General features: G+C 41.7%; 1 protein-coding gene across 13 annotated transcripts in view; it reads left to right on the top strand.

Moving 5' to 3' along the window:
* Positions 1–1,878: 1,878 nt before the first annotated feature.
* MAP3K9 (mitogen-activated protein kinase kinase kinase 9) overlaps positions 1,879–26,829 on the top strand; it is a 68,575-nt gene continuing 43,624 nt past the window's right edge. For all 13 annotated transcript variants that reach the window (XR_011726028.1, XR_011726027.1, XR_011726026.1 and 10 more), the window contains exons 1-2: positions 1,879–2,523; positions 8,642–9,055. Coding sequence is in view for 3 of the 13 variants with exons in the window: in XM_071744523.1 (XP_071600624.1) it covers positions 2,223–2,523; positions 8,642–9,055 (715 nt within the window). In the remaining 10 variants the exon portion in view is untranslated. The remainder of the gene's footprint in view (positions 2,524–8,641; positions 9,056–26,829) is intronic.

Genomic DNA, 26,829 nt, shown 5'->3' with positions numbered 1-26,829 from the left:
TGTAACTCCATTTACAAAACACTAAAGAAAAAACTAAGCTAAGTATTTTAAGTAAGTTGGAAGACATCAAATGTGATCAGGCTACCTGGGAATCTCTTTCAGCGTCAGTGGGCTTTGTTACAATGATGCACAAACAGAGAGCTAACATTTCCAATTTTACCCCTGAAAACGGCATAGAGGATTTTAAAGGAAACTGAAGTGAAAAGGAAATTGGCTCTCCCTTTTATATCACTAAATGTGAACAGGTTCTGCTCACAAGATCTTCCCAAGCTGTAAAAATGTTGGCAGCAGCAGAAGGAATTTGTATTTTCAGGATGAAGGTATGTTTGTATATGTATAAATATACACACACACACACATGAATTTTGAGAGTGAGAAATAAATTCTGTGGTTTAATTTTTAGTGCAGGCATTCAGCAGGGATGCACCTGGGTTAACCTTGTCACCATGTCACACCTGTGCTTAAGTACAGACACACAGGGAACAGCCTGCAGTGAGTGACAAGGCCTTTCCTGGCCCCTGCCTTGGTTTCTGGCCTAAGCCCTCAGCTCCAAGCAGGCACTGCCCAGAGCTCTGTGGATCTCTGGGGTGCAGGAGGCCACCACGGTGACCCAGGAGGGGCAGGAAGACTGTCATGGAATCAGAGAATCTTCCAGGCTGGAAAAGACACCTGGGGATCATTGAGTCCAACCATCACCCCTACTGTAAAAAGTGCTCCCCTAACCATATTCCCCAACAGGGATCCCTCACATCCAGGGATAGTTCCACCACCTCCCTGGGCAGCGTATTCCAGTGTTTGACCACACTTTCTGTGAAAAATATTTTCCAGATGTCCAGTCTAAACCTACCCCCTTGCAGCTTGAATCCATTGAATCCACCTGGTTCTGTAGCTCATTATCTGTGAGAAGAGACCAGCACCAACCTCTTCCACATCCTTTCAGGTTGTTACAGAGAGCCATCCCCCTCCTCTTCTTCAAACCAAACAGCCCCAGCTCCTTCTTCATTGGATTTATTCTCCAGGCCCTTCCCCAGCTCCAGTGCCCTCCTCTGCACTCTCCATCACCTCAATCTCTCTCTTAAAATTCCAGTGCCCTAAAACGGACACAACACTCAAGGTGTGGCCTCACCAGCGCTGAATACAGGGAGACAGTCACCTCCCTGCTTCTGCTGGCCACACCATTTCTCATACAAGCCAGGACGCCACTGGCTTTCTTAGCCACCCAGGCACACTGCTGGCCACATCACCCCCAGGCCACCTCCAGCCACACTTCCCCAGAACAACCCGATCCTTGGGCTGTTGTGACCCAAGCTGCAGCCCCACTTGGCCTTGTTGAGCCTCACGCTGCTGTCCCGCAGACCAACACTCCCCGTCTGACTGACGCTGTCAATCGGGACGAACCGCCCGGCAATACACGGACACCACCCCGAGTTCGCCCCCACCCACACGAGAGGCCCGGACGCTGGGGAGGGGAGGAGGGGCGTGAGGACGAGGAGTTTATCACCCCGGGACTGCCGACTCCCGCCCCGCTGCTGGTGACGGTGCTGCCGACGGTCCCCGCCCTTCCCGCCCACCTCGCGTCTCATTCTCCTGGGGCAGCCAATAAGGAGCGGAGTTTGGGGCGCGTGGTGACGAGAGCCGCGAGGCCCAATGGGAAGCGAAAGCTGAGGCGGGGGGGGGGGGAGAGGGAGAGGGGGGGGGAAGGAGACACCGGGAAGCGCGAGAGGCCGAGGCCCGGGGCGGGGCGGGGAAGGGGCGCGGCCAAAGGAGCGCGGCCGAAGGAGCGCGGGCCGCCAATCAGGTGAGGGCGTTGTTGACGGACGGCGGCGGCGGCCAATGAGGATGAAGAGGCGGAGCTTCCCCTCCCCTCCCGCCGCCGAAGCTGCCAGAGAGTCAGGTGGCTCCGGGATGCGCGGCCGCGGCGGCAGGCGGAGGCGGGCGAGGAGGAGGGGGGGGATGCGGCGGCGGTTCGGCGGCACTCGCTGCCTGCCCTCGCCCCTTCCCGCGCTGGGCTGAGGCGGCATCCGCGCCGGGCCCTCCCCCCCCTCCCTCCCCCTCCTCCCGTTCCCCGGCGGCGGCAGCGGCGGCAGCAGCAGCGGCGGCGGTGGCGGCACCTGCTGCCGGCAGGCGCCGGGCCGCATGAACAATAGGCGGCGGTACCGGCCCCGCCGCCCCCCGCAGCGCCCGGCTGCCGCGGGTGCCTCCCCCTATGGAGCAACCTCGCCATGGAGCCCCTCACAGAGCTCAGCCAGGAAGGCGCGGGTGGCGGGGAGCCGCCGGGCGGCGGGCCGCTCTGGACCGCAGTCTTCGAGTACGAGGCGTGCGGCGAGGACGAGCTGAGCCTGCGGCCGGGGGACGTGGTGCAGGTGCTGTCCCGGGACTCGCACGTGTCGGGCGACGAGGGTTGGTGGACGGGCAAGATCGACCAGCGGGTCGGCATCTTCCCCAGCAACTACGTGAGCAGCGGCGTGCAAGGGGGCGGCCCGGAGCTGCGGGCCCGCTACCCGCCACCCCCCGCTATACAATGTAAGGGGGCCCGGGGGCGGGGGGGGTTGCTCGGCGCGGCATCTCTCAGCCACCTGGGGCGGGGAGGGAGCCGAGGGCTTGGTCCGGTCCCGGCCCTCCTGTGGGACCGGGGACGGGGGCAGTGAAGCTGTCGTGAGGCGCCTGAGGGACGCCCGGCAGGAGCTGAGAGTGCCGGAATGAGGCGGGGGAGGGGGGGTCGTTCCGGCCCGGTCCTCCTGAGGTTCCGGAGGGGCGGTGGGACCGCCGCAGGCACGGAGGGAGGCCCGGTCCGGCCCTTCCGTTGATCCAGGGGAGGCCCAGGCCGGTGGGGGAGGGCCGTGGGAAGCCGTGGGGCCTGGCCGGCGACAGAGAGAGGGGACAGGGGCGAGCGGGCCCCGCGGGGTCTGCGACCGCCCGGCCCCTCACCCCTGGGGCTGCTCCAGGCCGCTCGGCTGGGCCCGAGCCGCCCCGGTTCCGTCCGGTTCCGTTTCCTATCCCGCAGCTGCATTCCTGCTGCTCCAGTGCCCTCCTGTCTTCCAGGCAAGCGCTGCTCTCCGGGGAGGCCGAACCCAGCGCTATGTGTTGGCGTTTTATTGGCGGCAGGAGCAGTTTCCCGGTGGGAAGTCCTGAGTTTCCAGGGGCTGGGAAATTTTCACCGGGCTGCTGGAGCTTGGTAACTCGGCAGTGTCACCGAGGGCTCTGGTGACTCTCCCTTTAAGGATACCTTTCAGGGGAGGTTGCTTGATAAGAAGCCCTTGCTTCCTGCGGTGTCCATTCACAGCTCGCAATTGTTCAGGATTCTTTTTTTCTCCTAACCGGAAAAAAAAAAAAGCGCCTATTTTTTCTGATTTAAAAATGTATAAGTTGCCTTGTGTTACCGTATTCCTCCTTAGTCCTTTTTATTCTTAAATATTCTCTTCTAAAATAGCTGTGAATGAGTTTTATCTGTGTTTGGATATTTGGGTCTAACCGAGGGTTGCTTAACTAAGTTGTGATGCTGGAGGCGTGAAGAGATGGGTTTGTTTATGTCGGCTTCAGTGTAGTTTGGAAGCCTTTGTTGGCATCAGAGAATAGGGCCATTTCATCTGTACTTATTTTTTTTTTTTTTTAGCCACTATGTGCAATTGTGGATAGAGAAACAGTGTGGAGTGACTGTTTCTAGACCCTGTTTATCACTATTGTCAGTTCATGCAAGAATGAGGCTTTTTTTGTTTTTTTGGAGGGGCAGAGAAAAATCTTCAGACTAAGTAGGCTTTTCTAGAAAGTAAAAGGATGCTTTGTCCTATTTAGGACACATCTCCAAGGAATACAACTAATAGCTTTTTTCTTATTCTACATTCTGCTTGAGAGCGTTTAGGTAGAAATTCAGTAATTTTCAGTATTGCCCTTGAGACTGTGAAGGGACCAGGTTGTGCAGTGCTGTTGCTTTCTTTCATGCTTAAACAGCATAAAAAATTGTATTTTTCCCCCCCCATGCAGAAGACACTGGGAAAGTTTATTAGATTTTGCCTTTGGCATAGTCAGGAGAACCATTTCTACAGAACTTCTTCTGAAGCCTTAGGTCCTCTCCTGTTTTGGCTGTTAAAGTGCAGGCTTTGTAGGTGTGGATTTCCCTTCCTATCACACTTCCTGTGGTTTGGTAGTTGAGGAACAGTTGTGGAGTTGCACCTTCCTCCTTTATCCTTGTTTTCTCCTCCTAATTCTCTCACCACTACAGTTCTCTCAAGTCATCAACCGTGTGTTCATGACAGAGTATAATTTATTGCTCTCCAGTAGGTTTTTAATATGATAAGGAAGCGTGTTTCTTTTTTTATATATAAAAAAATATTGACCAAGTCAAACAGGGGGTAAAGTTGGTGGGTGTTGTGTGGGCTTTTCAAGTTTTATGTTATAAATCTCTTTGCTGAGATATCAAGTATCAGGCCTGATACCTTCTTTTAGTTTGATAGCTGCCTGGAAGAGCAGTCTACCATTAACTTTTGGACTATGAAGCATTAAACTTTTGCAGGAGTAATGCAGGGTGTCATTATAGACATGCACCTGGGAACAGAACCTATTTTTAGTTGCTTTCCTAAAATTTACCTTCATGTTTGGTGGAGGTTTTGGAGCCTAAGTTCTAGGAGTTTTGCAGCTACTGTGAGCTATGGTAGTATAGTTAATACTGGCATACTGCCTCTTGGCCATCCATGTAGTGTCCTTGAATTTTGGGGGTGACACGAATGATAGAAGTCACCTCTGGAGGCTGTCAGCAGTGGAACAACTCAGAGGACCCTCATCTGTGCTTTGGGGTCTTGCACACTCTGGCCTGAATTAAATAGCTTAACCATATGGTGTCATAAATACTGATTAAACAGTATTTTGCTGTTGTCAACATGGCCATTGCATTGGTAAACACTGTCAACGTGGTTCATGGTGTACTGTCTCTAATTCCTTGTTGGTCCCCAGAGGAATTGTAGCATTTGAGTTCTTAAATTTCAAGGCAAAAAATGCATGTTAGGCCACACAGAACTAAGGGCAGTGGGAATATCTATCTGCTAAATGGACTGGAGTTTAGAAAAGGGGTTAATGTGGAAGTATGGAAAAGTGAAGAAAATATGTAAAGAAAAGTGAAGAAATAGGGAAAGGTGAAGAAAACCAACTATTTTGTGCACTAGTGTAGCCGTATAACTAAGTCTGTGAAAATGAAGAAACTATTGCAGTGCAAAATACCTTAAACTAAAAAACTAAAAACCAACCAACCCCCCCAAAAAAACAACAAAACTTTTCTAAAGGTGAAGTTTTTCTCTCATTAAGCTGCCTACGAGATGAGCTGCTCTGTCTGCTTTAGAAAAACATTTTCAAAAGTGAAGCCAAGGTTGTGCTTGAGAGTAAAAAAAAAAAAATAATTATTTGCAAAATAATTTAGGCTTAAATTTCACCTGGAAGTGTAACTCATCATTTCCTATCCCAGACTTGTTCATTGGTGCATCCAGCAGGAGGATAGTTCTTTTTCTGTTTGTTTTTGTTTTGTTTGGGTTGTTTGGGTCGTTTTTTGGATTGTTTGTTGTGTTTGATGGGTTTTTTGTTTTGCTTTTTTGCTTTTCTGCTCTTCCATTTTTTGGTTTTTGTTTGTTTTCTTGTTCTTTCGTTTTTTAATTTTTCTTGGTTTTTTTCTTTTGTTTTTTGGTTTTTGCTTGTTTTTTGTTCTTTCATTTTTTGTTTTTTGTTTGGTTTTTCTTTTTTATGCTTTTTTGGTTTTTGTTTGGGTTTTTTGTTGTTTTTTTTGTTTTTTGTGGGCTTTTTTGGTTTTTGTTTGCTTTTTGTGTTTTTAGTTTGCTTTTTGTGTTTTCGTGTTTCTGCTTGGTTTTGGTTTTTTGTTTTGTTTTTTGTTTGGGTTTTTCTGTTTTGTTTTTGTGGGCTTTTTAGTTTTTTTGTTTTTGTGTTTTTAGTTTTTTGTTTGCTTTTTATGTTTTTAGTTTTTTGTTTGCTTTTTGTGTTTTTAGTTTTTTTTTGCTTTTTGTGTTTTTAGTTTTTTTGTTTGCTTTTTGTGCTTTTAGTTTTTTGTTCGCTTTTTGTGTTTTTAGGTTTTTTGTTTGCTTTTTGTGTTTTTAGTTTTTTGTTTGCTTTTTGCGTTTTTAGTTTTTTGTTTGCTTTTTGTGTTTTTGTTTGGTTTTGGTTTTTTGTTTTGTTTTGGGGGCAGTTGGAGGGTTTTTTTGGGTTGTTGGTTTTTTTTTTTTCGGGGGGGGGATTGGGTTTGGTTTTGGTTTTTTTTTTTTTTTTGTTTCCCCCCCTGGTCTCCCCCCTGTCCTCCCTCCAGCCCTCCGGCCGGGCGCTGCCTTGGGTCGGTCCGGGTCCGGAGCTGTCCCTTCAGCACCGCGGGGCCGCCTGAAGCGGTGGCTGGAGGCCTCCTGAATCCCTGAAATGCCCGAGGGAAGAAGTGGTGGCGACTCCCACCGGCATCTTGTGTGTCGGGAGCTCTTGGGACTGTCGGTGTTGCTTTGTGGCTTTGTGTGTTTGCTTTGGTTTGGTTTCAGTCTTCTGACTGTCCCCAGGAGGAGAAGATTTAAGTGAGTGTTCTACCAGTACTGAAATTCTTACAACTGAAGGTGATGGCACTCAGCATCTGGTTTCTTTCAATATTTTACCAGTGAGAATTGCTTGTGACACAGTGTCAGGATAGTCTCAAATCTCTAGCTCATTGTTTCTGGTCAGAATTTACTGTCTTTTCTAGTAATCAAAATGCTCATGAGCATGTGAGCACCAAAGCTACTGTTGTAGGAGTATAAATCCTTGAACTTTAGTGTGTTTCCCAAAAGATGTACTCACAGTAACAGACAGATGAATTCTTATTGTGTCCTGGCTTTTCCTCCTCTTAGGATATTTTTCTGCTGAGTTTTCTATCTTGTTTTCCATTAATATGCTGTTCATGGAACACCAGGAAAAGGAACACAGTCATCCTTACTGCACTAGTTAGGCATTCAGATGTATTATTGCCTGTACTGCATAGGAAGCTGAAGGATATAATGCAGTCAGCTCCTAGGTTTGGCTGATTTACAAAAGTCAGCCAGGCTTTTAAGAGTTCATGGAAGACAGCTCAACAAAAAAAAAAACCAAAAAACAACCCCACAAAAAACCCTACCCAAACCAAACAAAAAAACACCATCAAAAACCAACCCCCCCCAGAATCCCCATGCACTTGTGGGCAGCAGAATTCATATTAACTACATCCTGTTGGTGACTACATCTTGCACTGCAGACTTATACTTAGGAAAGATACTTGATTGGAATCACTGAGGTATTTACTTAAGTGGAATCTAACCTCTTCTCACTTCTATGACAATGTAATTTTTTCTGAAAGCAGTGGAGAGGTTTATGTGTACAATCAATAACTACAAAATCCAGTAATATAGCCCTGTACTCTCATTTAATTCCTACATCAAGTAAGTCCACTAGAGACTCAACTTCCTTTCTGCTATACAAAGCAGGGGAACCATGTCAGATTTGCTATTTAAAATGCAGGAAAGTATTAATAGACTTAGTGACTTTCTACTTAAATCTTTGCATTATAGTATTTTTCCTTTAAAACTTTAAAAGGTTTCTTGATTGTAATAAGTAACCACCAAAATACCAGACAGAGCAGCATCAGTAGTATCTCTGCCACTATTGTGAATTCTGCAGTTTCAGCATGTTTTGGTCAGTATGTGGGATTTCCATTCTACATCAGTCAGTATTGGATGGGTTCTTTTGGCCATCTGTGAGCATAAACTATATTTAGTATACAGTTGTACAGGACACGTTTTCTCAAATCTTTTGCTCCAACAGCAGTTTATGTGCTGAATTAAGACGTGCATCTGTGGATTTTTATTCCTTAACACCAAATAACCACCAGTTACTGTGGCAGGCTGTAGAGTAGAGTTGTGAGTGCAGGAGAATTGAAAACAATGAATCTGTTAATACAATTTCTGTAATAAAAATGCACTGTGAGTTATTAAAGAATACTTTTTTTTTTTTATTGCTAGCTCTGCATGCTCACTATGTGGTGTGACCCATCTGTTTGTCACACTGTTGTTGGTAGTGTTAGAATTGGTTGGCACATATCCTGGGGGGAACAGATCTGCAAAGCTTGTAGAGACATGGAGGAATAAGCATGATTTGGGAAGGACTAAAAGATTGTCAGTGGCAGTTGAACATCTCTTATTGCAGGAACAAATATAATTTGTGCTGCATTAAATATGTCACATTAAGCACTGCGGTGAAGTCAGTGAAGATCAGCCCATGGGTGTGGTTTTTTTTTTGCTTTTGTAATCTTGTGCTGTCAATGAGAACAGAAAATGAGGGTTTATCCTTAAGGGGGTGTCAGAGTTATAAGAGTTAAAGAGTATTAAGAGGAGGCTGTTTTATTAAGCATATCATTCACCACTGTTACCTAAAATCCATCACCCTTCGCAGTGAGTACTTTGTACAGGTTTTGGCATACTGCAAGATCTGTTTGACCACCATATTTTGCCATCAGCAGTTGTCAGAAGAGACTGCTGCTTTCATTTGTCTCCTGGAGTGAAAATGGGTCTTTGCTGCAAGGTTGGGCAACACGGGCCTTCAGCTGATGTACAGGTTACGTGGTCGCTACATGTTTACAGCTTTTTCTTTCCTCTTTCCCTAGTGCTGGAGATCGACTTCTCAGAGCTTGTTCTGGAAGAAATCATTGGCATAGGGGGTTTTGGAAAAGTGTACCGAGCTGTCTGGGTAGGAGATGAGGTTGCTGTCAAGGCAGCTCGCTATGACCCTGACGAGGACATCAGCCAGACCATTGAGAATGTCCGCCAAGAGGCCAAGCTCTTTGCCATGTTAAAGCATCCCAACATCATTGCCCTCAGGGGTGTGTGTTTGAAGGAACCTAATCTTTGCCTGATCATGGAATTTGCCCGTGGAGGATCTCTAAATAGGGTGCTGTCTGGTAAAAGGATACCTCCTGACATCCTCGTGAACTGGGCGGTCCAGATTGCCAGGGGAATGAACTACCTGCACGAGGAAGCAATTGTTCCCATAATTCACCGTGACCTGAAGTCCAGCAACAGTAAGTGCTGCACAGTGAACAGCCAGGGTACTGGGGTTAGGTTTTTGCAAAGAAATGATGCAAAGAAAAGTGGGGAATGGTGTTAACTATCTTGTCTTGTGAACCACTGTATCCTCTAATCCAATCCTAGAGGGGTTTATTTATCTACAGCGTGGTGTTACGGACCACAGGAAACATGTAAATGCTTTTACTTTGTGGACACAAATAAAATGAAATGCAAAATGCAACTGTAAATACAGCATGCTTCTCCAGTAATTCATATATATATATATATATATATATATATATATGTATATATGTATATATACACTGTCTTAGTTACTGGCATTTTGGCAGACTTCTGTATGTTGGGAAGTCTTGTTGAACTTCAAATGTGTATTCTCCTTCTGCTTTTTGGAAGGACCAGTGTTCATTTGAAAACATAAATGCCCTCACATTTTCATTTTACTTGGTATATTTTGCTATTTGGATGATATGCAAGCCTGTTTTCCCTGAGGGGAAATCTAATCCCTGGGGGAGATTTAACCCATCCTTGTTGGAGGGGATCTTCTCTCTACCCATCACAGAGATGGTATTGAGAGAAACCTTTCCTCAGGTAAAAGGAAGTATCCTGCTGGGTTCTGTTGTACACCCAGAATGTTTATGGTGCTTTATGGTGCTTTACATGGGATGCAGCTGACCCATTAGAGCATAGCAGCTGTACTTTGGTACACTGTAATACTGACAGCATTATTGTATGCCACCTGGATATTTTGTAGTGTTACTAATTTTCCCAGACTTAAAATTGACTTGAAGTCAAATGCCTTCATAGAACATTGTGAGTGTGGAGGCAAACTTCTGCAGATTTAAAGATCATCTTGTCCTTTCCTGATGCCTGCATGCAGCTGTTCAGCCTTTCTCTCCTCTTGTCTGTGTCTGCATGGCAGGAGCAAATGCTTTACCTGCATGTTGGCTGCAGTGGTTTACATAAGTGTGTCATTATGAACACTTATGTTTTGAGTGAATACAAAGCACTAGGAACTGGGTGGCTGGGATGCAAGCACATGTTCTCTTTTGCTTTAAGGGCAGTAATGTCTAGCAAAGAGGTCTGACAGATGGGAATTTTAATCTTAAATAGATTCACCAGAGCTAGCATTAACCATTATAATCCTGTACATTTCTAGGCCTTACAGAATCTTCCTGTGTTTTTTTTGGTCTCAAATATTGCAGCAGTGAATTGATGTTGTTTGTCCTGAAGGAAAGAATTAACTGTTAGTGAGTTTGAAATAGAAACTGAGAGATTTTCAATTGGGTTCTATGATATTATTCTCACACTGTTAAGGTTATCCTGTTGATAGTATAAGGCAATATTTAGTGTCTATAAAAATACCCTGATATCTAAATTTTCCCTTTCCTTTACGTATGAGAATATATATATATATTGGTAAATGCTGTAAAATGAAGGATTGATTGGCTTGGGTAATGGATGAGTGGCTTCATCTGTGAATAAATAATAGTTGCCTTCAAATGTTGGGCCTTTCCTCCTTACCTAAGAAAATACTTGCTTGTTTTGCTAATAGGCTGTTAGGACTTTAATTGCTTAATGCTATCTGAAAGCTTTTGAGGCTTAGAATGAAAGTTGTTTCTAAGGTAAAAAGCTATTAACTCCTGGTATTTGACTGTTTCATTCAGAGTAGAGACCATTAGTTGTAGAAGAGAAACAGTTCAGCCAGGGAGCCAGCCCAGCTTAGAAGTACCAGTGCACAAAGTCACCAGAAAAACACAGATATGGATGCTAGCACCAAGAGTATACTCTTGTCATGGGGAATCAGCAGTACATAATTGTGCCACCCTGCAGATTGCCAGGGAGAAGTTGAGGGGTCTGGTATATTCCTATAATTTTCCTGATTTGGGAGGAAGCAATAATAAAGGAAGAATGAATGGGAAGGACTGTGGAAAGATTCAAATGCATCCTATGTTTGGGTGAGAGAGGCAGAGAAATTTATAGGGCAGTCCTGACCAAAGATACCATCAGACCTAGAATGGAAATGTAGGGGTTGGACTTGATGATCTCTCGAGGTCCCTTCCAACCCCTAACATTCTGTGATTCTGTTATCCTCTACAGGAAAATTCTAGCCCAGTTAAATGTGCAGAAGGAAGTGCTGCATTTAGGAAACTGAATAACTGTAGGAGCTGGTACTGGAAGGAAGGACTTCACATATTTAAAGCAATCAATCATTGTTTTGTAACTGTTGAAAAAAGACCTATTAGTAACCCCAGGTATGGGCATGGCATATTAAAACAGCTGTTTACTTTAATTTGGCTATACAGAGTTCTTAATTCTGTGCTGTGTGGTTTAAGAGAAATTTTTAATAAGTTGGTACTATTTTAAACATTTGAAAATATGTTCTCTTCTGGGTTTATCTGTAAAGCAAGTACCCTAAATAATAGATTATGACAATGGTGGATGGTTTCTTGGGGGGATGGCAGGGGGGAGGTGGACACTTGTTCTTTTCTGCTTGTCATTTTTAATTGAGTTTGTTTTGGGGTTTTTTTTCTTCAGTGTATATTACCTATACCTGCATGCAGACTTCACTCATGTTTTTTCGTAGGTTAAACAGCTTTGCTCAAGACATGTCTTTCCTGAGTACTCTGTCAGTGCATTGCTGAAACTCCTTTTCCATTACATGCAATAAGCATTGTGGAAAGGTCTGTTTTCTATGGATAGCTTTTCACAAATTTATAAAGATTAGTAGACCAGGTGTGTTATTGCAGCCAGATTTATATATGGCTTGCATTTTCTGTGTTTTTCTGATGTTTTCTCAGTTACTGTGTATAATCTAGAATAGGGTGAGTTGTTAGCTTTGTGCAGGTAGAATTACAAGCTTGTAGCCAATAACCAGTAATGTGTCTGTGGAGAAGGAACAGCTTTTCCTTGCAAGAACTTGAAAGTTCTTGCAGACACGTTTCTTTCCTAGTACTGTAGAGCTCCCATGGGACCATCAGCTGCATTGATCTACTGCTTGGTGCTGCCTATGTTTAGTAATAGTGATTCTCATACATCTCATCTTGCCTTCAAGCATCAGCTGGAAGCTGCACCATCCATATGAAGCTGCAAGATGGAGTTAGTTTGGGAGCTGGGGAAAAAGATGGGAGAGTAGGAGAGAGTAGAGTTCCCTTATTTAAAACAATTTTCTACTACAATAAAAGAAAATCAGAATATGCCTTCCTCTCAGATGTCTGCAGCACTTCACGGTGAAGGTTTTGAGAAAGTCATGTTACATTTTGAACAGTAAAATTAAGTCAAGTGGAATCCTTAATACAACTATTAAAAATGACTCAATTATATAGGTATAAGGATTTGGAAAAAAAAATCCTTCTAAATCTGAACTGTTGCGGCTTTGTGGAAGCTGCCAAAGGTACCAGAACAATGTACAGAATAGTTCTCAACATTTTTTGTGGCTTAGTAGAGAACATAAGATTTTGATTGCTTTGTGAAGTAACTTTGTCTTGTATAGAAACTGAATTTCAGGGGATTATTTGAAGCCTGCAGTAGGTGTCTGTTTCTTGAGAATCTCCTTGCCAAAAAGCACTCTCCAAACCAATTGTCTGTTTTCCTTCTTTTGACCAAAAGGGTGGTTTTCAGTTCCATTAGTTTTTACAGTTTTTCTCTCCTTTTCATGATCATCGCTTATGTTTAATGTTGATAGATCTAGAGTGTAGGAAAAGTGCCCTGTATATTTCAAATACTGTGTTTGTTTGAGGCAGATTTTTACTGTAAATCTTGGAGATTCTGAGGGCTGCCTGGTTTATTGCTTTGGAATGCTATCAGGAAACAAGCACATAAAGATCTTCACAGAACAACTGGCACACCTGGTTGGCTTTTTTTTGTTTGTTTGTTTTGTTTTTAATTTATTTACTTTTTAGTTGATTTTATTTCTTTTTTAGAGAACATGAAACTCTCGCTGAGTGCCAAATCAGTTGGCAGTAAGTTTTAGCAGGCATTCTGGTGGCACTACCAACTTGCAGGTCGTTTGTATAACTACACAAGAATATAAACCAGGGAAACTATTCTGTTCTACTGTCTGAGGAGATAGGTATTTATTTCTTTTTGGCATTTGATAATGAGACAGAATTCTCTCTGGCTTCTTTTTCTTTTCCTCACGTGTCTAACTTTTCCCTCTTCATCTGCATGTTGGTGTTCCACTGAGTGGATGTTCCAGAATTTGTAGTAGGCCTCTCCCGATATGAAGGCTTCTAAATAATCTGATATGATGATATAATCTAAATAAATGCTGATCCAGAGGAGAACAAGCAACTAGGAATGCCTACTGAGGGCAACATCACTGTGTTTAGCACAGCTCTTTGAGTTTTCCTTTCTTTCATCACTTCTTTGTGATTTGACTCTCATTACTGGCCAAAGGAAGGTGCTTGACACCTAGTGCTTAGGATCAGAAAAAGCAGTTCTGTTGGTTTTAGTGAAGTATAGTAAGTAATGAAGCTGGTCCTGTTTGTTTCTCTTGGTCTGCCAATGTTAGATATGCCAGCATTGCTGTAGGAATAATGCCAGTTAAGTAATGCAGCAGAGAACTAGCAAAAGCATATTTACTTCTTTTTTAACTGGCTCAGCAAAACAAGCTTCTTATTTGTGCTATGTTGAAAGATTTTTCTGTTCATGCCAGTTAGAAAAGTGCTTTCTAGAAGTCACCATGTTCGTGTTCTACAAAGTGGCACAGAAGATTAACAGCAAAGTGACATGGCCAAGGTCAAAGAGAGAGTAAAGGGCAGAGATAAAAATAACCCCCAACAATTCTGATTCAGTCAAGTCAGTAGTTCTTCCCTTCTAGTTTTTTGAAGGTGTTTACCTCTCCTACTTTTTGGGCCACCAAAAAGTATCCTGTGATCCAAAGCTCTAGCTTTCTAAAGAATTCCAAACACATTTATTTTATGCAGTTACTAAGCTTTTTTCTTTTCATGAAGCTGCTACCAGAGCTAACTCTCACCTGGTGTCTGGACACTTGTTCCTAGGACTTAACATACTCCTTGTTCTTTGGCTTTTTTGGAAGTATGGGCAGAATTTAGAAGCAGGGGTTCATTGCAGGTACTCCACATTCAACCCAAGGACAGCTGAACCTGAATGTTACACATCAGCCTTGGTACCATGTGAATGAACAGTTCTCATTCCTTGTTGCAGTGTTCACATCCCAATCCATTCATAAGAGACACTCCTTGGTTGGTCTTTCTGGAAAAGGAAAAGGACTTTATTCCTCTCTCTGGCAGTGTTGTAGAGGAGGGTTCTTCCAGGGTCTCCTTAAGGTATGTTGGCAGAGCAGTTAGGAAGCCTGCACTATTGTTGCTTCTGCTGGTACTTCAGTGTGATTTGCTGACTTAACTCCAGTGCTGTACCTTCTATCCAAATGTATTTCCTTTGTCAGTGCAATTAAATGACTGTGAGTAATGCTTCACAGAAAAAGTATAGTGAAGCTATTTCAGTGGCATCTGAGTACTTTACATTAGGTGAATAATTGATCAGGACTTAGTTGAGTGGTCCCCTGTCCTGTAAGAGGAAAGTGATTAAAATGTGAGATTTATTTTTTGAGGGGCAGGGGTCACACACAATGACAACAGCTGGGAGATTAATTCTAATGCAGATGTTCTCTGGTTCAGGGAGCAAAAAACAGTAAACCTCTTTTTGAATATATAAAACAAAGTGTGTGCAGTAGAAATCAAGCCTTTCAAACAGCCTTATTGTCCACCTAAGTGTGACTAAAGATGACTTTTCAGGTTTTGCCCTTAAGCATTTATCTGGTTCTGTGGATATGTTATATGATGTTGCTAATGGTTCATAACTTCTGCCTCTGGTTGTTCTGCTTAATTTTCTGTCTCCCCAGGGTATCAGCCTTTGTGCTGATATCCTGGTCACTTGTAATGTGACTAAAAAAATTCCAAATAACAATAATTCTCATATGACAATGAAATTCATACCAGTAATGTTACAACATTTTGTTGATCAGAATGATAAAAATATTTTAAGTTCATACGTTTTTAGTTTAGAAGTTGTAAATTATACCTGAAAGTGATACTGGCTTTTAAGCTCTTGAGACACTGGGAGTTCACATAAGTAGGGTGACAGTTTACTCGGGGTTTTTATTTTTATCTTACCTTGTCTAAATTAGGGCAACTATTTTCCTTCCTGAGATCTTTGACTGATGCCTTCACGGTGCAGTCTTATTTTCAGAAAGTTTTAGTAGATTTCTGAGGGTTCCAAAATGAAAACACATCTCCTGTTACTGATTTGTTTTAATTGAATGTGAATTAATGTCTTTACTGTTAATTGCAAGTGAAAAATAGAAAGATTTTATGGAAGTTTGATGTCTTTGGTATTTTCCCATCTGCACTAAGTAGCAAAAAGGCATTTTCAGAAATGGAATCCCTTATTGTTCTAGACAAGAATGCCAAGAGTTTCTCTCATTTTTTAAGAAGTGAAATGGTGTCTATGACTTTTAAAAACCTAGGAATTATCATTTTTGTGTCTTTTCACCATTGCATGTTTTTCTGCGGGGTTCTTTCTGCTCCTAAAAGACCAAAAAAACAAATGATGACACTGAGCACTTTATCCAAATTGTGCAAATGGAACCATAGAACAGATATGAGCAGAGCTGAGATGTACCTGGGCTTCTGTGTGACTGTCCCATGAATTCACTCTGTGGCAGAGCTGGGATAAATGTGAAATCTGTTCTCTGAGATTTCTAATAGGAAGTCAAGAGTGAAAGCAGCCTTGTGCCTTTTCTGGAAACCTGGAATGACTCCTTTCAGGTGCAGTTTTGTGTGTGTGTGTGTGTCCCACGCCAATAAACTTAAGTTCAATTTTGAGGTATTTCTGTCAGCAGCTTCATTTCTGCTTTTCTCATCAAGCAGTTTCTTCTGGATTTCAATATACCCAAAACAAATTCACTCTGAAGGCATCTGAGTTTAAGTACATTTTGAAGTGTTGATTCATCACCCAAGGTGATTCCTTAATTATAAGTAAATATCCCATTTTGAAGATGGTGCATATTCCCTTGAGAGAAGTAAAATCTTTAAGCTATTGAAAAAATACAGCATATAGCATGTAATGTTTAAGTAGCTGCTTTTTAGTCCATTTTTACTTTCTGATTCTAGGATTGTTTCAGTTAGATTGGTGGGATTTTGGTTTCCAAAAGGCTGCCAAAATTGGCTGGCATGTAACTGCTTTTTAATTGTCTGACTTATAGTGGGAAGATAAATTCAGCCTCCCTCAGACCTGAACTTTTTTCCAGATATGGAAAAGAGGTGGTAAAAGAACTTCATACACTAAGAACAGAAATTATTGCAATGTATAAGGATTTATAATTACGTTGTTTGGTTTCCTCAGTGTTTCCTCCAGGTTAGGCAGAAGAGAACTTGCTCAGGTAACTGAATATTTGGGTCCCTGCCTGTAGAAGAGTTGTTATGGTGGTGATGGCAGGATGTTGCAGTAGTGTTTTGGGCTCTCTTCAGGAGGCAGAAGCTGGAGGATAGCCAGCCCTGCTCTGAGCTGTTTGTGTTGACACTGCACACAGCCTTTCCACTTACTGCATTATCTAAGCAGTCATAATGCCATTTCTTACTGAAACAAAAATGCCCTCCCAGAACACCAAACTATCTAATGCACATACAGATTCCATCAAAGAGGTTTCTGGAATTTGCTTTGGCTGTTGATTTGCTCTTTGTATTGCAACTGGAAATCTTCATTTAAACTGTGAGCATGGCTTCAATCTTGCTTGTTTATAAGCTTGCTGTTTAAATGTGTTGCAAATGATAGGGTGCCAGTGGCTCCATTTACTAGGAACAGGTTAATACTTCTATCACTAAGATTTTGGTTATTGCCACCATTGTTGTGCTTAAATTGGGGATTTTTGTAAAGGTAATTGCTGTAAAGATGGTATGTGTAAAGGCACTATACGATGGTGCCCACCTCCCATAAAAGTATTACAGAATTTCCTGTTGTTTCTCCTCTTAGGGAAAGATGTTAGGACTTAGGTTGCTTTTGACTTTACATTCTTCAAGGATCCTGAAAATAAGAGAAATCCTGCAATTTTGATTAACAGAACTTGATATGCCCAATTCTGCTTGTTGTAGTGTTGTCAGTCTTGCTTTTGGATTTATTGATTTGCTCGTTTGATGCAATAAGTTGTGTGGCTTTGACATGGTTATGGTCATCTGGTTACTAGGTAGTGTAGTAGTCACTAAGCTCACTGATCACAGAGTAAGTTGGGTCAGAAAACTAACAGAAATAAAACACATCAACAAATAAACAGCTTTCTGATTTCAAAAAAGACACCACAAACCATAACAACCCCTCCCCACCTCCCAGCTTCTGTTGTGGTTTGTGCTGCTGCCTGTGAAGTTTTTTTTTAAGTCTTCCTTACTTTCTAGATTGTGGAATAACCAGCCCCAATTCCAGGAGTGGATGGTGTTTGATATTATTGACTCTCTCTAAATTGAAGCCAAAGCAAAACAGTTCTGTACTCCTTTTTTCCTCATGAATATTAGTTTGTTTGCCTGCAAATGGCTCCCACTGAACAAGCACTATTATTAAATCTCTTTTCAGACAAGCCCTTGAGAGACAATGAATGTCATTCATGTGATTCTCCTTCTTTTTGTTGTTGTTGCCTAACACAGTTCTTGATTTGTTGCAAGCTTTCAAATCAAGATGATTTATTTGTGAAAGCACTGTGTAGGGTACAGATATAATTATATTTTTTTCCTTGGACCATTTAATGGAATATGAGGAATAAAATAATCCATGCCTGAGATAGAAAGTTGTTTGAGTGTAAGTAGTATGGTCGGATTTAGTCTGAAACCAGAGCTCTACCAGGTCAATTTTTCCAGGAAATTCACCTGAGTGTTCTCCAGAAGCATTCAAAGTGTTTTGTACCAGATCACTAAAGAGATAAGACTTTTTTTTTTCAGCTTGGCTGGGTGAAAGGATCGATTCTAAATATATCTTGGCTCTGGAAGCCTTTCCTATCCCCCTCCCCCATCATGCATTAGCTCTTTAGAGATACTGCACTGCATGGCTTAAAATCCAAGAACTGCTGTGCTGTCACATCCATCACCTCCTCTGGGTTGATGGAAGAGGACAGTCGGCCAGCTTTATGGATTTGCTGAACCCTCACATGTACCAAGTAATTAAAAAGCTTTTGCTTCCAAGGTATATATATTTTTGTTGCTGGGTGGCTAGTAATAAGAGAGAAAATATTTGCTCATTGCTAGAGATAGTATTTATATTCTTTGTTTTCCCTTTAAGATGTGAAATTCTGAGCGAGTCTTTAATGCATCTAAAGATGCAGTCCCCCTGCAATGAATGGCAGTGTGTACCCAACAGAAGGTAGGTAAAGGCTGCATGCAGAAAGCCCAGACTCTGTCCATGTGCAGATCTGTTAATCACTTTAAGGACTTTGAATGCAGGATCAAGAGCAGATTGCTCATTATCTGGATACTTGTGAAGCAAAGCTGTGCAGGCTGACTGTGGAGGGTAAAGCTAAAATTTCCAATTAGATTTTGGCAATCAGGTCTCATTTTGGAGTGAGTTTTTCAAATCCTTTCCCAAAAGCTTAGTTCTGTCCTCAAGGCAATATGCCAGTGTGCTGCCAATAGGACTTAATAATTAAAAAAAGGAACACCTGGCAAGCTCCATCCCTTGTCCCCTTTGCAGTGACACTGCTGTTATGACTTGTTAGGCAAAGGACTGACTTACTATCTGCCTCCCGACTCTTTGAGACCTTGGCTCTCAGACAATGCAGCAGCATGAGGCAATATTAAGGCTATATTTAAATTTAACATCCAGAATTTCCTGCCCTCACCAGCTGAAATGGATTTTGGGAAGTTTTGATTATTTTTTAGAGGGGAAAAATGGCATTGGAACAATCATAGGAAGTCCAGTGAAGCCATCATCTTTTATGCAAGAGCATTTTTGTTTTATCTATGGATATATTTCTCCTTAAATAATGACTGGTAAAAAATGTAGGACTACATTAAATTTGCAATTACTATGATACCTTCTAAATAAGAACCCAAAGATTTCAGGATGCATTGTGTTTCTTCAGAGTAGAGTGGAAACTTTTATTCATTTTTCATGTAATAGCAAATCTAAAACATAGTAATTGGCCAACACAAGAGGCAAAAGATGCTTATTTCATATTTCTTATTTAGTTTCCATTTAAAAAAAAATAATCCACATTTGCATAAATTTCACAGCCTTCCAGTGGTTGAAAATGTTTGGACTGGAAATAGATCTATCTAGAAGGCAGCAAAGGGATTTGGACAAAGTGAAGTTTACACCTAGATAGTGGGGAGATGAGTACAAGAAATGTAAACTGAAATTGGCTGTCACAGTAGGGAAGTTCCAGGGGGGGTATGTCAGGGAAGAAAAAAAAAAATTTATGTGTAGTGCTAATATTTTACTGTTCATGGACCCTCTGGCTAGGAGTAGAAATTCTCAGAAAGGGCCTTTGGAGTTGTCCTAGCTTGGATAACTTTATTCTGTGCCTGAAAAACCAAACCCCTAGAAAACATACAGGGTTGAGTGTTTGTTTAAGACACAGTTTCCTGTAACAGATTGGCGTGGTTTTGGACATGTTCTGCCATGAGTGGGTGGGAGAATCTGCATCCTGAGATACTAATCAGACATTTTTTCCTCTCTGGAACACCTTCAGCTTTAGTAAGCCTTGAGCTGACTTTTAAAACTTGTGCAAAGTAGTTTTTCACTAAATTTGGAAGTGGAAATATTCTCTGTTTTCTTCAGCTCTTGCAGTTGAGACTTCTGCTGTATTGCTTTCATGGAGGAGTTCAATGGTATTAAATTCACATACAGGTCTGGATTGCTCTTAAATTGTAACCATGAAAAAGACTTGCAGGTTTTAGAACTGAAAACTGAAACCCTGCTCTGGTTCTTTTTTTTTAATTTTTTTTTCATTTGAAGATCTCGGAGTTAAAAAGCATTGGTTTCCATTTTACTCTGTCCTTTCTGGGCAGGTCTTGATGGACTCTGTATCTAACAGATCTGCTTACATGACTTAAATTATGTAAAACAGAGAAAGTAGATGGGCTGATGCACATCCACTGTCTGACAAAACTTTTGCTTTTTGGCATTTTGGAAAGTGGAGCCACAGAAAGCTGTTCTGTTTGCAGGATGGCAGAAGAATTAAGGTGTGTCCAATATTCCCACCCACTGTGAGTACTCATCTGCAGCAATTGTATTTCATGCTCCAGCTTTGACAGGGAAAACATGAATTCCCCTCTTTGCAGCTGCCTTTTGACTTGACTGCTGGTTTTGAGTTGTTCTGGGGTCATCTGCAAACACACCCAAATGCAGCAAAAATGCACGATGTTTTTCTGGCAGAGAAAATTAGGCAGAGTTGTGTCATTCTGTGTGAGTTTGAGTTCCCTCACCATTTTTCAGTCTTTGTGGTCTTAAGTGGTGGTCTGCTCACATCACCACCATCTAACAAAATAAGAATAGGAATAGGGTAAGAATACAGGATACTAGGGAAGAAACTTCCCAGAGCCTGTACAGATGGTTGGATGGCTACTTAGTGATTCAAATGTTAGAATTAAATGTTTCTACACCACATAAAGTAACAAAGATGACCTGTTTATCCTCTTCATAGTTGTTTTCTTGTTATTCTCACCCACCCATCACTGTTGCTGCTCTCTAGCTCATGGACTGTGTAAGTAGCTGATGTGGCTCTAAAGTGACAGAGTACAGTTCAAAATGAGTGGGGGCTCTTGGATATGGGTGAGAGTGGGATGGGCTTGCAGGCCAAATCCTTTTGCTGGATTTTTTCCTTATTTCTTGATATGACTGCTTTCCTCATTCCTGGAATCTCGGATGGCAAAGCTTTCAACCCACAACAGTGCTGACATCTGTGACAACTGAAACAGCTACTGAAGTGCACTGACAAGAGGTGTTCAGGTATTTCAACCACCTTTGGATTTTTCAGGCTTTCTCAACTCTACATCATTAAGTTGTGGTGTCTGGTAGTTTTCAATCAGGGTCTCACCTGAGACCTCCAACACTTTCTCTGTCTCCAGGTCCAGGTGCTCCCTTTAAGCTCAGGCTAACTTGGAAGTGCCTTTATAATCAGAGTTTGTTATATTTCTAGCAAGCAAGCTTCTGATACTTTCTTCAGATTGTTCTCCTAACCAGTTTCAAATCATCACTCTCATCCACCCTAGCACACCAGAAACACAGTTAATGGTGGGCATCTCTATGAAGAATTGATAAAACCTCAAAATATAAAAATAGAACATGAGTTAATAGTGCTTTATCACTAGATAGTAGCCCTGTTTCATCAGCGCCCTAGGACTACAGTATTTAAATAAAAGGATAGCAAGGTATTCTAGCACTAAAATGCTGACTGTTTTGTCTCAGTTGGCAGAGAAGTTACATGTACACTAAATGTTGAAGCTATCACTCATCCTTGTGGACCACAGATAACCAAGCCAGCTTTTTCCCTCTACAGTAGGGTCCCTTCTCTTCTAGGCTGCTTCTTTCCATATTTCTTCTGGTTCAGTTCTCCTTGCATTCAGTGCCTCTTTTCTTTTTCATTTCTTCTTAAAAATTTAAACCATTTCCATTAAGCCTGGGATGTTCATTAGCTAACAGATCTCTGTTCTTGGGTGCCAGGCTTATTGAGTAGCATCATGCATGTGGGAATGAGCTGAATCATGCCAGAAACTGTCTTGGATCTTTTCTGGAGTTTCTTTCCTGTCTCCTAATACACACACACACACACACACACACACACACACTCAGACAATCTTTGGACTGGGAAAGGGAGTGTGAAGATGCTGATACAGCTGTTGTCATGAGATATGTGAGCAATGGGCAGTTTGGTTGTTAACTTGTGGTGGCATTGCAGGGTAATCCTTTCTTTGGTATTCTGTCATAATGATTCAAGAGGCAAAAATTGGTAAAGGTCTTTATTTTATTGTTGTGTTGCATGCTAAATAAAGTGGAAATACAACAGCAAAATGCAAGTAGCTGAAGAAGCTGAAGCCAGTACAGCCAGAGGGTTTTGATGTGCTAAGCTGTTCAGACTATTTTGTACACTAGTCCAGCAGCCCCTTCATATATGAAAATGTGGTACTTTTGCTGGGGGTGATCACACTTCAGTTGTTTCTCCGTGAATGTTTTTTTTGTTTCTGAAGTGGTCAATCAGCTTTCAGCACAAGCTGGGCAAAGAAGTGTTCTGTTTAGCACTACACTATGCAGATAGACTTAATCCTTTCTCTAAGCTGAGAAACCAGAAAAGGCAATTTTATGACCATATTTTGCCGCCTTGTCACTTAATTTTGTCAGCAAGATGAAATGAGAAGCCACTTCCTGAACAGTTCTTTGGTGTTAATAGCAACTGAGTCGGCATCAGTTAAAATGATTGTTTTTCCCTGCTTGCTCTTTCCCACTACTTTGTCCCACTGGAAACTAAGAATACTGTCCTAACTGTCCAAAAGTGTAGCTGAAAACTAAAATAACCCTCCCAAAATAAATCAGAAAAAAATCCCAAAACCTGTCAGTGTTAATACTTCCCAGGGGAAGTTTGTAAGAGGTTATAATGTGTCTTCTGGCTCTGCTGGTATAATATGAGCAGAACAGAGGATTAAAACAGCAGGTTTTTTGCAACTTTGTTCTTAATTTCCCCTGTGAAAACTTTCTGTGAAGGGGATCTACCTCTTTAAACTATCCTTTTGAGCATGCTGCAGGTTTTATGGTGCTGGAAGAAAACCAGGAGGTGTATTACTGAGGTTTTATAAAGTGAACAACTTAGAACCTGAGTAGAGCTTTATCATGTTTGTTTTAGTGATTGAATTGAAAGAATGATTGCAGATGATGTATCTGGTTACATAGTGACTGTTTGGTGGAGGGAAGTGTATTTGGAAGAAGAGTAGATGGGTTTGAGAAGAAAATCAAAGGAGAGAGAGAAATGTATATATTCTGGCAGAAGAAAAGAGATCTAGACAAGCCCAATTGGAAAGAGGAAAAAAATGTTTAAATAGAAATAAGTTGCGTTCACCAGTCTGAAAATTATATTAACAATGCCTTTATTGTTATTGAAACACTATAATACAGTTGAGAATATTCCCAAAGCAAAGTTTTGCTCAGCAGTCTTAAACTTCTTACTTCAATGGCTAAGAAGCAAGAGTTACACTGACACATTAGATGTAGTTTACTCAGCACTCTTAGAGTTTTCTTAAACTGTAGGGGTACAAGTGGATCAAAGGATATAAAGCTTTACACTTCTGTCTTGACCTTGTCATGGTGTATTTGTATATCTGATCTCTTTCTGGTAGGGGCATGAGTAATGAAAATACAGCTGTTTGATATCTGGAAAGAAGGTCTTCCTTTCAGTAAGGCTTTGTGTGATGTCCACCATTGACTTTTCAATTGATTGAGTGATTAAGGCAAGTGGTACAAGGTGCAATGAATTCTGACCTCCAGCCACCTTTGTGGGCCAAAGAACAGTTTTATTTAAGACTGAGTTAATGTTAGTACCAGTTTGACTTAGATCAGCTGTCCTACTAATAGAACATTATTTGGGAAACTTCAAGTAAGAAAAAGTTCAGAGCTCAGAGGCAATCTTGCAACTGTAAGTAATTGTTTTTTCACCAGATGGCTCTCTAACATCTGGTGTGTTGAGGAGTTTCTCTAATTGAAATTGCTTTCTTATACCAGACCCCAGAGATTTGTGTGGTTGGAGTTTGGGCACTTAGCACAGATAAACCTCTAGTTGAGAGGCTCCTGTAGAGAGTAATTCAGAGCACGAATCTTAGGTTTGTGTTTGGAATTCCCTTCTGGAGAATTTTTGTCTTTTCTGACTGTGTTGGGAGCCTAGGAAGCCTGACTTTGGAGATGCTGTGAGTTTGTTTCACCCAAGCCAGCTTTCACTGTAATGATCCATGAGGGTGGTGGGAGGGAAGAAAAAATTTGCCTTTTTAACATGTGAGCTTATGGTAGGTGTGCCTCTATTTCATGCAAGAAAGAAAGAATTTCATCTCTGTAGAAATGTTTATCACTTGCTTCTAGGGCAGCTCTTCTGTAGTCTTATCTTAGAGGTTTATGACAAAGGTGAAACTTGGCCAGCATTTAATCTGTAATTTTTTTTTTTTTAAACTCCAGTCTTCTATTCCTTGAGAATTAATCCAATAACCAGTGGTTTGGGGTACTCATACAGTATGAATGCAGTAACAAGATTTTAAAGCTGCAGGTTTCAGTGTTTTTTCACCGCAGTGATTTCTCCTTCTGAAAGGACTAAGTAGTCCTGGATAGTTGCTAGTTCCAGTCCTAAATATGTTGGTGAAAATTCATGTCAGTGAAAGTTCAGTGAAGCTGCTCCACCCTTGAAACTGTCCTTACAGATCTCTTTAGAGCAACAGCAACCTTAACTCTGTCCTGTTAAGTAATCCTCTGCTGTCTAGTGCCCCACAGAGCAGACATCTCCATAATGACTTGTAATGACAAGACAGAACTCAGGATACAGTAGGAGCAACTACATGAAGGCTGAGGGATATAATGATATTTTAGAAATCTTAATCAACTTACTTTTTTGTATTGCTTTGAATGCTAAGGCAGATGTTTTTGTCTTTCTAGTAAAGCCTAATAATGTGGAATGTGGTGAAGCAGGAGGAAGAGCTGACTCAGTGTCAGATACCATTGTGTCAGTCATACTTCAGTGGGTCTGTTTCTGTGGAGTCTATTTTCAGTACAAATCTTTGTTTAAAGAACAAAAGTTGGAGTTGGCCCCTGGGTCTTGAAAAAAGCCCTCATTCTTCTTGATGTCACCAGTACACTACTGTGTCTAACTGAGAATCATTCCCTTTGGGATCTGTGTACTTGTAAAGACCTGATTACTTTCTGTAAGACTGATGTTGGATTCTGTCAAAAGGCTGCTAGCTATAAGCACACATACAGACTGAGACTTAAATTTCAGAAGGTAAATTGGCTTCACCTGACTGCAAGAAGTTGATTTCCATTACCTCCAACTCTGCAAGAAAGCTGCTGGCTTTTCTAAAACAAGGAAAAGAAGATCTTGAATACATCACAATTGTTTTCTCTTCAGCTCTTAACTATTGCTTTGATAGTCAAAACAACTAAATCAAACTATATCTTAAGCAACTGGCCTTGTACTTGTGGAAATTATACTCCTCGCATCATTGTGATTCTGAGGTGGGAAATGCCAGGAGTTGCTGAAGGATGAGTCTCTGATTGTATGGATATTGATTGCAAAGTTGACTCATGGCAACAAAACTAAATAAAAGGACACAAATAAGAAAGGCTGTCTGGTATCTATGATAGTCTTACAGGCCAGGGTGCTGCAGTCCTGGGAGCATGATGGTAATCATCCATCAAGTATCCAAGTCCCAAGCATGGGGTGTCTTAAATGGTCAGAGAGTAGGCTACCAACTGCCACCTGTAGCTCTGAGTGACTCTACAGTACTGGGACTGAAAATGAAGTTAGTGATAAAGGCAAGCCATGCACTGCTGCTTTTCCTTTTTTTTTTACTGCAATTTGTTTTGTCATGAGCAGAAGTTAAAGCATCACATAGGTGGAAACTGGTGTTGAAAAGTACTGAAAATATAATCATGACAGGTTTTCTCATCGCTGGCAATGCACAGTTATTCTTTTACTTGCGACTGTGTCAGGCAGTTTGACTAAGGACTGCACCAGACTGAATCTTGTCAAATCATCTTTGAATTCTGCCTTATAATATCCTACTTGTCTGTCTCATCATCAAACCAGAAAGTGTTGGCTGATTGCCTTTGGTTAACTAACTCCCCACCTCTTTATTTATGTGGTGCCTACTTTTTCTGTACTTCAGGAAACCTTCTTACAAGAGCCTGATATGAAAATACCCTTGATGCTTCTTGCATGGCACCAAAGATGTTCTCAAATATTATGGAGGAGCCCTAATACACATTTTAATTTTGAAGAAAAAGATCAGTCTTCATCATAACCTAGATAAGAGGAGGTCCAGTGTTAAACCAGTGTTCTACCTTTGTATCCAAGCTCAAGCCTAATGTGTCTCAGTTAACTGTTTTTCAGCACTTGCAGTCTGCCTGGCTCTCAGAAATTTACCAGTGAGTTCAAGTCATTACCAGTAATGATTCTTGAGAGTTCTTGTGGTAATAAAGTTCTTAATAAATTCTTAGTAGTTGAAATCACACGTCCAAATCCTATGTGCTGGGTGACTGCCTGATCCAGGGGAGGTCTTGTTCTGAGATACCAAGGCCTGTTTGTATCATATTCCTTTCTTATCTCATCTTGGGACATACTGAGATGTGGAAGAGCTGTCTTGCTTGACAGAATTCATCTGAGCTGCAATTAATTTTTCATTGTCAAATGCTTATTTTCTGAAAGACAAGTTCCCAGTCTTTCAGGAATATATGAAAATGTATGCGAGCGATTATTACTTCTATAGCCACACATGTGTGTAATACCCTTCACCTGAAGTGGCTAGGAAATTTTAATTCTAGTTAAAGCCCTCATGCTTTGCTACATGGTACATGGTATTGGTGATTTGTTATATTTTTGCTGTATTTGCTATATTGTTTTGCTGTACCAGTGGGCTCCTCACAGCTGTCTGAATTTGCTTCACCAGTCCCTTTTGTACACTGCCACTTGGCTCCTACCTGTGATGCTGAAGATCAGCTTTTAGCCAGTGCTGCAGAGTGGAGAAGATGGTTTTGTTAGGAGCAGCTGTACATAGAATACCTTCATCTGCAGCCTGGCTGG

Source organism: Heliangelus exortis, chromosome 5 (assembly GCF_036169615.1).
Source record: "Heliangelus exortis chromosome 5, bHelExo1.hap1, whole genome shotgun sequence".
In the NCBI taxonomy this organism is placed as follows: Eukaryota; Metazoa; Chordata; class Aves; order Apodiformes; family Trochilidae; genus Heliangelus; species Heliangelus exortis.
The sequence above is the reverse complement of the archived record's forward strand: the minus strand, read 5'-3'. Positions and strand labels throughout refer to the sequence as shown.